The sequence below is a fragment of the Electrophorus electricus genome, chromosome 21 (genome assembly GCF_013358815.1).
Source record: "Electrophorus electricus isolate fEleEle1 chromosome 21, fEleEle1.pri, whole genome shotgun sequence".
In the NCBI taxonomy this organism is placed as follows: domain Eukaryota; kingdom Metazoa; phylum Chordata; class Actinopteri; order Gymnotiformes; family Gymnotidae; genus Electrophorus; species Electrophorus electricus.
In genome coordinates this window covers 5,898,496-5,912,492 of record NC_049555.1, presented here as the reverse complement: position 1 = coordinate 5,912,492, position 13,997 = coordinate 5,898,496, and the positions used below count along the sequence as shown (strand labels likewise).

General features: G+C 41.9%; 2 protein-coding genes across 15 annotated transcripts in view; one reads left to right on the top strand and one right to left on the bottom strand.

Moving 5' to 3' along the window:
* zranb3 (zinc finger, RAN-binding domain containing 3) overlaps window positions 1-4,419 on the bottom strand; it is a 45,708-nt gene extending 41,289 nt beyond the window's left edge. For both annotated transcript variants that reach the window (XM_027016628.2, XM_027016629.2), the window contains exon 1: window positions 3,914-4,419. In XM_027016628.2, the coding sequence (XP_026872429.2) occupies window positions 3,914-4,065 (152 nt within the window). In that variant the 5' untranslated portion in view covers window positions 4,066-4,419. The remainder of the gene's footprint in view (window positions 1-3,913) is intronic.
* A 546-nt stretch (window positions 4,420-4,965) lies between these two features.
* The window catches only part of LOC113581455 (R3H domain-containing protein 1), a 43,099-nt gene continuing 34,067 nt past the window's right edge, over window positions 4,966-13,997 (top strand). For 7 of the 13 annotated variants that reach the window (XM_027016615.2, XM_027016613.2, XM_027016609.2 and 4 more), the window contains exon 1: window positions 4,967-5,082. The gene's annotated coding sequence lies outside the window, so the exon portion shown is untranslated. Of the gene's footprint in view, window positions 5,083-11,009; window positions 11,169-13,997 lie in introns of those variants that run through there. The other 6 variants (XM_027016620.2, XM_027016619.2, XM_027016618.2 and 3 more) reach the window with 4 other exon arrangements.

The window sequence follows — 13,997 nt, the reverse complement described above, 5'->3', positions numbered from 1 at the left end:
GCAATAAACACTATACCAAAGTACAATATATAACATTTGATATCGGAAATTCATGGAAAATGACACAGAAATTTCATCGGTGCAGTTTTACAACAATATAATGGTATATACTACTGAGAAGAGCTTAGTAACCTTATTAACATATTACGGACAGACGTTAATGATATACACTACTCCGAAGTGTTCAGTAACTTTATTATCATATTATGGACAGATGTTAATGATGTACAATACTCAGTTTACGCAGTAAGTGTTCAGTAACCTTATTATCATATTATGGACAGACGTTAATGATGCACAATACTCAGTTTACTCAGTAAGTGTTTAGTAACCTTATTATCATATTATGGACAGACGTTAATGATGCACAATACTCAGTTTACGCAGTAAGTGTTCAGTAACCTTATTATCATATTATGGACAGACGTTAATGATGCACAATACTCAGTTTACGCAGTAAGTGTTCAGCAACCTTATTATCATATTATGGACAGACGTTAATGATGTACAAAACTCAGTTTACGCAGTAAGTGTTTAGTAACCTTACTGCAGTAGAACAAAAGCTGTTCTTAAAGTGGGTTGTCTTATTTTTAAAGATCTGTAGAAGGGAGAAACTGGAAAAGAAGGTATTCTGGATGAATATGTCATTATTCTATATAACTATTATTACTGTAATTATTTTCTTAGGTTGGTCAAGAGTGTGCTGAGAATCTATAATAAATGACGTAACAACACTATTGATAACGTAATTAAAATTGATCCAATAGAACTTTCCTTGCTTTAAATTGTCTTGTCTCTAAAAAGGCCTTTGTTGAGGTTTTGTTTTAGTTAACATGAGCATAAAAATTCCCAAAAATTCCCAAACTTTTGAAAGCTTGCACAATAGATAAAGACTGTCCAAAAACTTGAGGGAGGTTTTTCCTTTCTATTCTTCCTCTAATCCACAACGATCTGCACTGGTTTTGATGCTTTAGGCTGGAGGTTATTGTCAGTATACCATGTTACTGACTGATCCGCCACCTGCTCATAGCTAGTCTCATAATCATCTGTAACGAGGTCCGTTATGGTGATATTATCTGCATATTTCACCATCAGACTCCAGATTATTAGTATAGAGAGATAAAGCAACAGACATTACACAGCCTTGAGGCACACCTGTAAGCAACAGACATTGTGATGTTAAATTATTGAATATAGCACCATTTCTTTCCACCTAACAAGGCCATAACAAAACAATTACATAAAGCTAGATTAATAATTTATCTCACTAACTTTTGAATGGGCTTGGTGATACCTTTTTATCAAGGTCTAAATATCTCAAAGTATAATGAAGAGCTTTCATTAATAACAATGTCAACCAATCATTTGGCTCAAAAAGCGAATTGAAATGAATCCAATAATGAACTGGTATGTGACTTAAGAAAAGATAAAACATTCAAATGCCTTCATAGCACTGACATCAAGTACTATGGGTCTAAAATCATTCAGTGAGGTGGTTTTAGCAAATGGAGGCACAGTAACTCTTTTAAACACAGTGGCACGGCACACCGGCTAAGAGCAGATTATGGACTCTCTAAGATTGGGAATAGGGCTGGCATTATTACAAGTAACTTCACAATATGATCTGTATCATGATATGGACAGCACGATATGATACGATCCTAACAATTTTTTTTAACACAATTTTTGTGTTATACAATTTTTATTAAGGTACATTTTACACAAAATGCTATTATTATTATTATTATTATTATTATTATTATTATTATTAACCAACAATAATACATCAATAAATAATAACAAATAAAGACCAATAACACAATCAATGGAGCTAGAGAGTAAATATAAAGTAGAGAAAACAAAAGAAAGCAGAGAGTATTCCTGAATATAGCCCAACAGCTTCTAACCTCCCACTAGCATAAAAGGTTTTAACTCAGAGTATTACTATAACTGACAAATGTTGAAACGCTTGCAGTTAAAACGCAAGTTAAATTAACATTTTTCTACCCATGTTTACCTAAATGCTAGCTTTAAATGTTGAAGGGGCTAACTGCAGCTGCTTTGCCATGTTTTTTTCCTAGACTAATGTGTTGATTTTTCCTAGAGCCAGTAGTTAAAGTGTTTTTGAGGGGCACCTCAAAAAAGGTGGCAACCTGCTGGAAGTTTTATACTGTACTTTAAATACTGCAAAAATATGTGCATTCACAAATATCGATACAGCCGTGACTATATATCGATCTACATATCAGTACAAGAATATTCACGGTATATTGCTGTATTGATATATTGTACACAGCCCTAATTGGGAATGGGAACTAATGGAACAGATGCAGGAAAATGCCAAAAATCTCAATGAACACACATAGCCTGTGTACAGTTAAAGGAATTCTTTTGAAAACATCCTGAATACATTCAGATGGAATCGGATATGTGGAGTTTGAGTAAAAGAGCAGTACACATTCAGACAATATCAGCAATATATTTTTCAGCAAAGTGTTGTTCTTAGATCTTTTTTTGTCATTTCTAGCCAAAAGCACAGAACCATGTGGGATGCTTGATATGTGCAGAGCCACTTACAGGGAGCCACCTCATTGATCTTAATGCCCTTATGCAGCAGCATCAACCAACTGCAAAACTGCCATTAACACTTTTAAATGGACTTCAGTTATTTCATTTGAAATGGAGTGATAATTTGTTTGCACAGATGTTATGATGCAAAAATTTGAAAATGAGCTAAATTTCCAAGCCTGTTAATGCTGGGAACCTTCAACACCTAAGTGGTCGTAACCGCTCAAAATTAATGTGATATGCATCCAACTCCTGAAAATGACACAGACACCTGAGAGGCAAACAGCCATAATTCCAACAGATAAACAGAGTCACTAGCAATAATACTAAACAGAGCAGATACCGTAACAATTCTGTAATATGATTACCCTAATTCATCATTCATTATGTGACCCTGATTGACAGACCAATATCACAGCGCAGTCTCAGAGCTCTATAGGTTAAACGCGTACACTGGGGATACATGATCAGTTATTTTCAGCCATGGATCCGTCTCTGGATAATTAACAGGAACAAAAAAGCACAGAGTCAAATTAATCATGAAACAAATTGGTCACATGAGCACAGAGGATAAAGCTGTGTTAATCAGGAGATACAAAACAAAGGAGAAAGTCTAAGCAATGTGTTGCTTAATTGAACATGTGCTTAATGAATATTAGCTGATTTGTGGTTTTCAATCTGCTAAAATATAATTCCCTGCAGTCACACAAAAACAGCAATCCACTGCATTAGAATATTAAAAAAAAACAAACTACCAAATTTATGTATTTAAGGTCAAACCTAGGGCACTGTAGTCAAAGTAAGCACATCAAAATTCTTCAGCACGTGTTACCGCACTCACTAGGGGAAGTCGAATATCTTTATTTTCTCTTCATCACTATCAGAGAAACATGTTTCCCCAGGGAATCGGTTGTAAAAAAAACAAAAAACAGCGGGGCCCGTCTGTGTGAGCATAGGTCTAATTAACTGCCTGACCTGTATCTTAGTGAACAGCATCTCGTGTCCTGGGATCGATCGGGCCCCTCATCACAGTATCTTTGAGGGCTCTGAGCTGCCGCCACCAGGGCTTAGATCGACAAGGGGGAGGAATAAATTACAACGTCCGGTCCCTCCTAATCACTCAGTGTTAGCTAAACAAACCCTTTTCTTATGCCTAAACACGTTCAAAAACGACATGTTTTAAACTGCAAAACAATCTCACAGCGTGAGGTCTGCAATTAGCTATTACATTAGCTAAGACACGGATATAACCGTATAATTATACTGTAATTAAAATCATTAAGTTATAGTCATTACTGAAAGTCATCATTAATAGTATTTGTACAATTGCACAGCGTTCACTAACCTCCCATCCCTCGACAAGGCGAATCTGACACCCTGGCGCTGAAATGGCATGAGCCTCTTCTGCAGTTTCTCTGGTAGAAGTAGCAGGTCCTCATCTTCACCTCGGAAACAGCTCTCAGATTTCTCCGAGGCCTCGCCCTTGGTTTTTATCATTCTTTTTAACTTTTGTTAACAGTTTATAATTCCGTAGTTAGACCTTAGTCACGAACGTTAAAGCCACAATAACGTAAGCGCCAGGTTAGCTAGTTTAGGTTAACTAACTAGCAAATCTGGTACTGTGAGGGGTTTTGACCGTTTAGGAGCACTCCTACGTGCTGTACACAAACAGATAACGTATTGCGAAGTAACACCCTGAAATGCCCGTCTAAATCTTCTTCTCAAACGCCAGCTGCCAGTCTAAGGTAAGTAGGTGTCTACACTCGCTGTTTACATCTTCAAACCTCGTGTCATGAGCAGTTTGGCGTTTCGCGGTATTCCATGAAAAACCCTACGTCATTTTCGCGCGACACTTGTATAATTTGACGTGTAAACGTTCCATTAGATAGGTTACAGTAATATGATACCTGATATTGCTGCAGCAACCGAGGCAATATGAATAAGGTTTCATTAATAATGAGAATGGTTTATAGAAACTCACACTAGCTTTTAACTACCCCGCCCAATAACATATTTGTTAAGACTGGAATAATTTTAGGTGATTACATTTCTCTTTTCACTTGTGAATGAATATTTCTGACTGATATTAACTATGTTTTGCAATTACTTGGATTACATATTACCTTTATTAACTTTACATTACATTCAAACTTTATACATAGCAATTTAAACTCATTTAGTGAATAAGAACCTCCACTGTCAAATCATCAAGTTGAACACCAGTTAAAAATCGTAAAACTCTAACGTACTGACGGAGGCGGGAGTTTCACTTTTAAGGCCTGTGATTGGCCATGGTTGTTGTTGTTCACTTTTAAGACTTATGATTGGCCATGGTTGTTGTTCACTTTTGAAGACCTGTGATTGGCTATGGTCGTTGTCCGTCACTCAGTTTCCTGCTCTCCTTTCTGGCCTTGTCTTGCTATCCCCCGTGTTGATGACTGACTGACTAGTTCAGTTAGCGCGCTAGCCGGACAGACATCTGCGACGTTTATTCAAATTCTTTTATCAATACCGGTAAGTTTATATTTATTTATGTTCTTAATATAGCTGTTGATATTAATTGGGCTGAAGGTTGTTACTATGACTGACAGTCTTAACTGTAACGACACCGCTTAGCTTGTTGAGGTAACTAGATTAGCTAGCCTAGCTAACTAGGCTCGAGCTGTTAGCTGGCGCTGTTTTCTTAAGCGAAAACCCAATTTTAAAGTAATGTCAGACTGTACTGGTATTCATAAAGCACATATTTATAAAGGAGGAATTGGAATAGTCTTAGCGACTTAAGTCAGTAGAGACCTGAATTGGCCAGCTATCATTTAACGTTAGCAGATCAGTAGGGGTGTCCCATGGCAGGAGACATTAACACCGGTTAGCTCGCTAGCTAGCCGTCCTGGCTAACGCAACAGCTTGTGGACGTTCATTCTTCCCATTGGTAAACACAGCGATAGCTCGCGTGTTGGGGGGGAGAAAGTGGTTAGGTAGCTAGCTAGACGAGGCCTGTTGAGCTTACCTCGGGAGCTAGGTTGGCGAGCAAGGATGGCAAGCTAAACGTTTTAGCTAGTTAACTAGCTTGCTGGCTTCCTACCTACCTGCTCTGTAAATCCCAGCGGGAACTGACTTGCAGACGGCGGCTCTTGACGTTTGCTGGCTAATGCTGTAAACGAGAGGCCCTGCTTTTTCAGTCACATCGGCAGAGTTTCAGTTCTAGGACATTACTCTAAAAAAACTTGATCATCTTTCCGTTGAGCTCTTTGCTCAACTGTGAGACTTGATAAATCCCTGTGTTCTAATTAAGTTTATTTCCAGCGAATTTAATATTTAGCCATCTAACATTACTGTTACACAATTAAATTTTTTTTTTAAATATCTGCTACCATTCAGCTTGTACCATTCAACCTAACCGGCTATTATGCAGTTTTGTTCACTTTATACTGCAGTGTTTTACTCTTGTCTATTTAAAACTGTACTTATCTCACTTGTAATCACCTGGAATAACAGACTATATTTGGTCCCAAACGACTCTCTTGACATGCTGTCTATAGCATTCAACTCGGGTTGGCAAGTATTTGAGGATTTCGAAACGTTTTTGAAGAAGGTCATTCTGGCTCTTTGGTCTAGTTTCATATACAACCAAGTCTTTTCAGAACCATTCAAGTTACTTAAGAATTAAATACGCATGAGCAATAGGTTGACTACCCATCACACCCACATTCCACACTTTTGTTACTTCTTCGACAGTATTCTGAAAACTTCACCCTTCTGTCACCCATGAAGTTCTTAGAGAAAGCTGCAATCGGTCATAGTGCCTGGATGTGTGTTGCATGTCCACAATTCTGAACTACATATGTGATGTCAAATAAATCACCCTGGTTGAACTCTCTGAACTTTTGCTCTACTGTTTAGTATAGATAAATATCTTGATAAATTCACTACATAGCCTGCTATAAATATCCTGCTGTGTTTGGTCCAATAAGATGACTGAAGCAACTGTTCTAGATGCAAAGCTGAACTACAGTATTTTAGAGAATAAACTCTTGCCCCAGTGTAAGCATGCCTTCTTTATTAAAACTCATTTGTTTTTAGGTGGCAGTTCAGCTTGCTCTCAAACATTTAAAGGTCAGGTGATTTGACTGAGTGAAAGACTGAGTCAGTTCAGTTTTTATTCATTTTTCATAATCTGTTCAATTGGTATAAAGTCAGGCTATTGCAGCAAAAGAAAAGTATGGGCTGACTGCAATATGATTAAAATACCGAAAGACTTTCTTTTGTTATGGCCGAGGTTTAAATAAAATGTAAATGGAACCAGGCTTGTATTTTGCTTTGTGAAACATGGACTTTTGACATCTGTGCAGGACATAAAGTCATTTGGGACTGGGTTGGATCTGAAGTGCTTTTGCAGAGCCTTCAGGTGAGGAGTTCTGAAGTGCTGTCTGAGCTCAGTGGACTCGAGTGGACCAGGTCCAGCTGCTCATAGCATGCTGCGACAGCAAGCCACAGGTCACATCTTATCACTGGTTGGCTTCCAAGTTCAATTACAGTTTCTCTGTTCCCAGGTGCTACAGAATGTGGAAACCAGATTAGATTACTTAGATTAGCCTTTTGGGCCTGCCTGTATGTCATTGTCAGGATAAGTATCTGTTTTGGGCCACTTTGTGTGGATATAAATATTTAAATCACAACTGAGCATCAAAGGCTGTGCTGTCACTACAAACAAGCTCTACAAAAAAAGAATCACTCTCCTCAGCAGTAGCTGACATGCAAAATTGTCTAGGCAAGGACCTGACCTTGTCATGATTTTGTGATTGTTTTCACCATGTTAGCATGTGCGCATTGCCAGGCTTCCCCATGCTGCCCTCTCTGTGTCCTGGATAAAGTTAGTGGCATCAGTGAGGCTGCACCGAGGAGCCATGCGCCATGCGCCCCTCCGAGCCCGGCTGGGGTTAAACCTAATCCATCTCGCACGCCGCCTTTACCCAATGCTCCAGCTCCGTCACTCAACCGTTTAGCAGCACCGGTGGGGCAGATCAGGCCCGGGCCCATGTGTCCTGCTAAATCAAGTGTTCTGACGGGTCGGTGAACCTGAATGACGGAATGAATAATAATGCATTTTGAGCTGATGGATTTTTGATCCCTTATCATTGGGCCCCATGTTTTGGGCTGAGCTGGCATTTCTCTGTATAAATAGCCCTAAAAAGGTAAAAAGGAAAAAATGCTGACGAACCTGTTCATACTTGGGCATTTCTTGCAAATCTACTCCACACATATTACCTACCCATAAGTGCCCATACACAGAAAGATGTACAACCAGACAAGGGAAATGGTTGCTGAGAGAATATTTACAGCATCTAATTTCCCACATTCACTGCCAGCTGGTTAGGAGAGGCCTCTGGCCGTTGCTATGCTAGGCCTTATCTCAAGCTGCTAAACTGGACTCAAATGGAAGAAGGGTGTTTTTGGGTCACTGCAGTTTGGGTTAAGTCCTGTGGCTGAAATGGCAGGTTCTGAGGATGTGCAGTGGTGCTAAACTGCTCTCTCTTTGGGCCGGGGAGGCAACATTTGATTTCGGTGAATGTCAGAACAGCACGTGCGTGTCCAGAGAGAGAGAGAGAGAGAGAGTGTGTGTGTGTGTGTGTGTGTGTGTGTGTGTGTGTGTGTGTGTGTGGCCATGAAACTCCTGCAGTGGGAACCGACTGGTGCCAAGGCGGCAGGAGTGGAGCGGTCCTCGGTTCTGTTTGGTTCTGCTCTGCAGTGGGTTTGGGGCCGTCCGCTCTCTCTCCGCTGCTCTCCGAGCTGGTGTGATCTCAGTAGCACTAACCAATCCCCCTGCCCCCACTGATCCCAGATCATGCGCTCGACAAATTGCTGCTTCAGGCAGACCTCGACCAGAAGAAGATGCTTTCTTTGCTGGTGCTGCCCTCGGAGCCCTCCGGGAGCTTGTTAGAGCCTACCATGTCCTGGTCCATCACTCCGATACTGTGCACTTTGGAGGGAGGGAGGGAGCGGGTTAGCTTCTGGCTTCAATAGGGTGTGTGTAAATAAACACATTTGTCACTGCTCTCCTCAAAGCAAATTGCATTGCGGGCCATAATTATCCAGTGGGGTTTCTCCGTCTGCTTTCTAATGCAGATGAGTAGGAAAAGACGAAGCCCTCACCAGGGTTTGTAGAGGTTTTGGCTTTGAGCTTCTGCTCTTACTGGGAGTAGGTTGCTTGTCTTTCTAATTCTAGTTTTGTTTTTTTTTTTCTTTATTGTGTGGTTTTTGTCTGCTGTTGTCAGTTTGATGCAAATTTCAGTTTATTTATTCAGAGAAAAACCAGGGCTTGTTGCGTTCATTATTGCTGTCGTCAGCGTTAGCTGAGCTTTGGTGTTTAAAAGATGTCCCATTCAGTTGTTCTTTTTGGTTTTAGCAACACTCCCTCCAAAAAAGTGTTATAGCCAAATGCTGGGTGTTTATCTTTTGTTTCCTGTGTAAGCTCAAAGATGCTACTAGTAATTGTGTCCAGAAGTCCTCTGCATGCTGGATTTGTTTTGCTTTTCCCTTTACTGTGCACCGTTCATCACAAGGCTATGGGTGAATGAGTGCTGAAGGCAGACACGCCCCTCAGCAGCCCAGTGGGCAGGCATGGGCGTGGCTGCCGAGGGCGGCTGATCCGCCTGGCAGAGACATGGCGTATGGAGATGGTGCAGCAGATAAATGTTGTAAAACTGGTTGGGATAGAAAAGGAGCAGGGGGAGGGGGAGAAATGGTGGATGAGTCAGATATCTGTAGCCAAAACTCTGGCAGGAGGAGCTGCACAGGTTATGCGCACCTGTCTGTGTTTCGCCTTACATGTCTGTGTGTATCGCTACATCTGTCTGTGTTGTCTCACATGTCTGTGTATCTCTACAATCACAGCACTGCACTTGTTTAGTGTACACTCATTCTGAAGGGACTGTATGGCACTGCTATGCTCAGCTGATTTAAAAAAAATTTTTTTTAGTGTTACTCTGTTCAATTGGATTTCCTTTTTTGAGTTTGTCTGAAGTGTGCTAGCTAGCTACGTATTTTTGTAAATAACAGTGACATGGCAAGAAAGTTAAGCGCATTGGCTAACAGTTGTCCAGAGGAGGAACTGGGCTGAAATTGTCAGTTCTTTGGGTATCTTTCTCCAAAACCTGAGCTTGTGAAGATTCAGCGCTTAATTAGTACTAAGTGGTAAGAGCCGACTATAACCGTGCGCTATGCTGATAGGTCACTGTGCATTATTAAGATGGACTGTAGCTAATCTCACTGTTCTTTGTCCTGTTTAGGTAATTTAGGTACAGTATTAATTAGCATGAATCATTAGAATTTCTGTAAAACTATATAGATAAACAGTACTGTTAAGTGTAGGAGTCTACAGATGAGTATAATATCTGTTTGTGTCTTACATACTCAGTATGCTTGATTTCATGCATGGCCATAAAAAAGGAATTAAAAGCAATACACATATACAGTTTCATTGTAGGCATTTGAAACTGAAATGTTATAATATCCAGCAAGTATTGTTCACCAACAGGTAATTTGAGTTCATTTAGTCACATGTAAACTTTAAATTAATATTGCATACCATCTTTATTGCCAAAGAGATGGTCATTCAAGTAGCTGAAAAGCCTGGATTTTAGAAAACTAACGAAAACTGCTGTGCCTCTGCCAAGAGTGGTGGTGTACAAAAAGAAGCAATAAAATTAGTTTCTTCTTAAGCATACTGTTTTTTGTTTTAGTTTTTACTATATTGTGATATTGTAAACCGTGATAAAAGGCAAAGTAATTTACTAGTATGCACTGTGCTCCTGAGTGCCTATTATATTTTAAAGGGTTTACAGGGTGAAATAAGAGAACTTTGAGAGCACACTGCTCCAGTTAAAGAGTCCGTGTTAAATTGTTCACTGGCTGCATTGAGTGTGGCTGTGACTGTAGCTCTGAGTATGCACTTCATGTGCACACGCCTCGTGGACTGGAGGAGGTGGCTCAGTACCGCTGGCACACTCGCTCACTGACAGACTCTCTCAGCGCTGTAGTCCAACACACGCACTTGCCCAGACTAGCCAAATGTGTTTGAGAGAGAGAGAGAGAGAGAGAGAGAGAGAGAGAGAGAGAGAGAGAGAGAGAGAGAGAGAGAGAGAGAGAGAGAGAGAGAGAGAGAGAGAGAGAGAGAGAGAGAGAGAGAGAGAGAGAGAGAGAGAGAGAGAGATATATGCACCCATTCCTGCCCAGCCCTTCCACCCGTGTCATCTCCCTCTTAGGTTCATGGGGCCAGTTGATTGGCTAATATGGGAGGGACCCACATTAGCTCCTGCATGCTGCAGCCATCCTGCAGGCCTCTGTGATTGGCTTACAGGAGGATGATCTCACTGAAGCCAGCTGTTGATTTGGCTCTGTGTGTATGTGTATGAGGGAGGGAGAGAGATAGAGGGAGGCAGGGCTGGTTGTCGTAGCGATGGGTTGGGGCAGGTACCCAGGCGCTTGTATGCCAGACGGAGCTGAGGTGAGCATCACTGAACGCACTCCGGACCAGGCGGCTGACGGCGCTATGGAAACTAACGATGTAAGCTGCCGAGAGGATGAGGCTCGCTGTGAGGCAGGTGTGTGTGGGTGAGTGTGCGCAAGCATGTGTGAGTGTGAGTGTGTTTGTTTCTTATGGGGAATGAATTTACACTGTTTGACTGCTGTTTAAAGAGTTTAATCAGAGTTGAGTTCTGAATGTGAAATTTGAAAAGCTCTGTTTTTCTCATGGGTTTTGCCTATGTACAGTAGGAGAACACACGCTTATTGTAGGAGCTGAATCCAAGCATGGGAATCTTATAATACCATCTGTACAAGAGGGTTTGGAAAGACTGTCCTTATCCTGCAAAACAGAGAACATGCACTGAATTCGGAGTGTTCATATTAAGTCACTACACATCAATTCAGAACGATTGTGTGTATGCTCATGCATGGGTGAGTTTTTTAAAAACACAGAATGTAAAGGAACACAACTTATTCCTTGGCTCAAAACTGTCATGTCTTGGTTCGTAATTGTGCCAACTATGCCTAGAGCTACCATTAGTAGGTGTGTGTGTGTGTGTGTGTGTGTGTGTTTGTGGTGTTCCAGCCATGTAAATTGCAGCATGTGGTTGCAGACATTCTCTTTATGCGTGGAGCAGTGTGATGGGAACGGCAGGAAACATGGGCGAGAAGCCCCACGCGGTGCAAACCGAGAAATAATCAATACAAACGGGTCCAGTGGGAGCAGGGCATCTTCCACTCTCTGCCCTTTGCTCACTCACTTTAATTGGCTCTTTACCAGAGGGAAAGTTTGTCTGTCTGATTTGTGCTTTTTTTTTTTTTTGTGCCTTGCTGTCTTTTGCGGCCAAACTGATGTAACGGTTCCAGTAACAAATACGTTCTTATGTGTCGGGCAGTTTGACTTCGCATTTACATACCTTTTAATTATTTTGTTAGATGACAGTGTCTCAAGAAGCTTTGCTGTGAAAATCAACATTGTAAACAAATTGCCTTAAGTTAAATTGGGGGTTAAAACGGATTGTTCAGAGCATATCTGTCTGATCACATGGCTGTAGGAAAATGAGTGGAATAATCATTTAGTGCTGTGGTGATTTTAAGCAATTATCTGCCATTACTGGTGCAATACTCTTATGCTGTCGTTGAGCCGGGGATCATTGGTTTGTTAACATGAGCGCCGTGTTCACAAAAGGCTTACTGTCAGTGGGCCAACTGAGCTGGCAGAGCCGTCTCATTCTGAAATGGGGGGGGGGGAGAGAAGGAGGGCAGATAAAAGTTAAAATGATGCCCGAGTTTAGCACTGGGGCTTCGGGCTGGGTCGTTCGCTGGCGTCATTACTGCGCAGACCGCCACTAGGTTCTCCCAGGTTAAGTCACAAATTGGAAGTAGTCCTGTGGAGTTGGAGCCCGGCAGGGCGCTGGTCCTGGTGGGTGGATGAGGTGGTACTGAGCTGCAGCCCTGCGGAGTTAGAGCCTGGCAGGATGCTGGTTCAGGCAGGTGTATGAGGGGCTGGTGAACTGCCTTGTGAATTTCAGACGTTCAGCGAATATTCGGGCTGTAATCGCAAGGACAGAATACTGTATTGCTGTTATGTCGGTAGATATTTCAACTGCAATATATTTTACACTGTATGAAACATTGACTTGACATAGTTTAAGGTTGGCCAGAATACCCCCTCCAAAAGATGTCTGTTTTCCCTGAAACAGATGAATGCTGTGATTCCCACAGAATGCTCCTTGGGAACGTCCTATCAGTTGGGACACTATCAGCATGCAGGAAAACAAGTTGATGAATTGAATTAACAAATTATATAAATGGTTCACTGTGCAGTCCTAATGATAATTTGTTTGAACATGCACAGAAAGGGACCCATTGGGGGAGCCATTTTATCAACCCTTTTGACCAAAAGTTGATTGCTGCTATTTTCGATTGTTCTTGGTATTGTAGCAGTCTAGCATCATGATTTGTCTCTTTCATGATCATGCTGATTGGTATAAATCCTGCAGATGAGATTATGCAGAGGTGATTATGAAGCAGCGCACAGCCTTTTGCCTGACAAAGGCACCATATATGATTAGCGCCCTCCTGTGGCTTGAACAGCAATTGTTTATGCAGTGATGCATTTAAATCACCAGTCATGTAGCTTCTGCACTCCTAGTGGCCCAAGCTGAAGGCGACCATGCTGTGTCTGTCTGTGTGTGTGTGTTCGCGTGCGGGGGGGGGGGTTGAGCGTGGAGCGTGTGCTGCAGTGATGGGTTTGCATTCTTTAACTGGGGGGGGGGGGGGGGGTTGGGAGAAAGGGAGAAACAGGGGTGGGTTTTTTTGTTTTTTGTTTTTTTTTTGAAATGTAGATTCAGAGCGTCGGCCTTGTTCTCACACCGGATCTCATCAAAAAGTCCAGCCTGTGGGGAAAGTACTGAGCACAGCAGAGAGCTGCATGTGCATGCTGGAGAGGGAGTGTGAGACAGGGAGGGAGGAAAGAAAGAAAGAAGGACAGAGATGGGGGGGGGATGGAGGAAGAAAAGATAAAGGGGGGGAGAGACATGGGTGGATTTAAAAAAAGACAGACAGAGAGGGAGGAAAGAAGAGACAGATGGGGGAAAGAAAAGGGGGAGAGATGGATGGATAAAAAGAGACAGAAGGGAGGGGGGGAAAGATGGGGAGAGAAAAAGATGGAACGAGGGAGATAGCGAGAGGATGCTTGTCGTCTTCTTGAATTAAATTTTGAGGAGCTGTGTGTGTGTTTGCACATCCGTCCATGTGGCTCTCTCTTCGACTTGTCTGGTAGAGTTCAGCAACAAGATAGTGCCCGTCATCTGGATTACGTAGTCCAGCGTGAGATTAGCACACTGCGCTAGCCACCAGCTCTGACCCCTCACACACAGTGGAAGACTAACGACAGAGAGGCA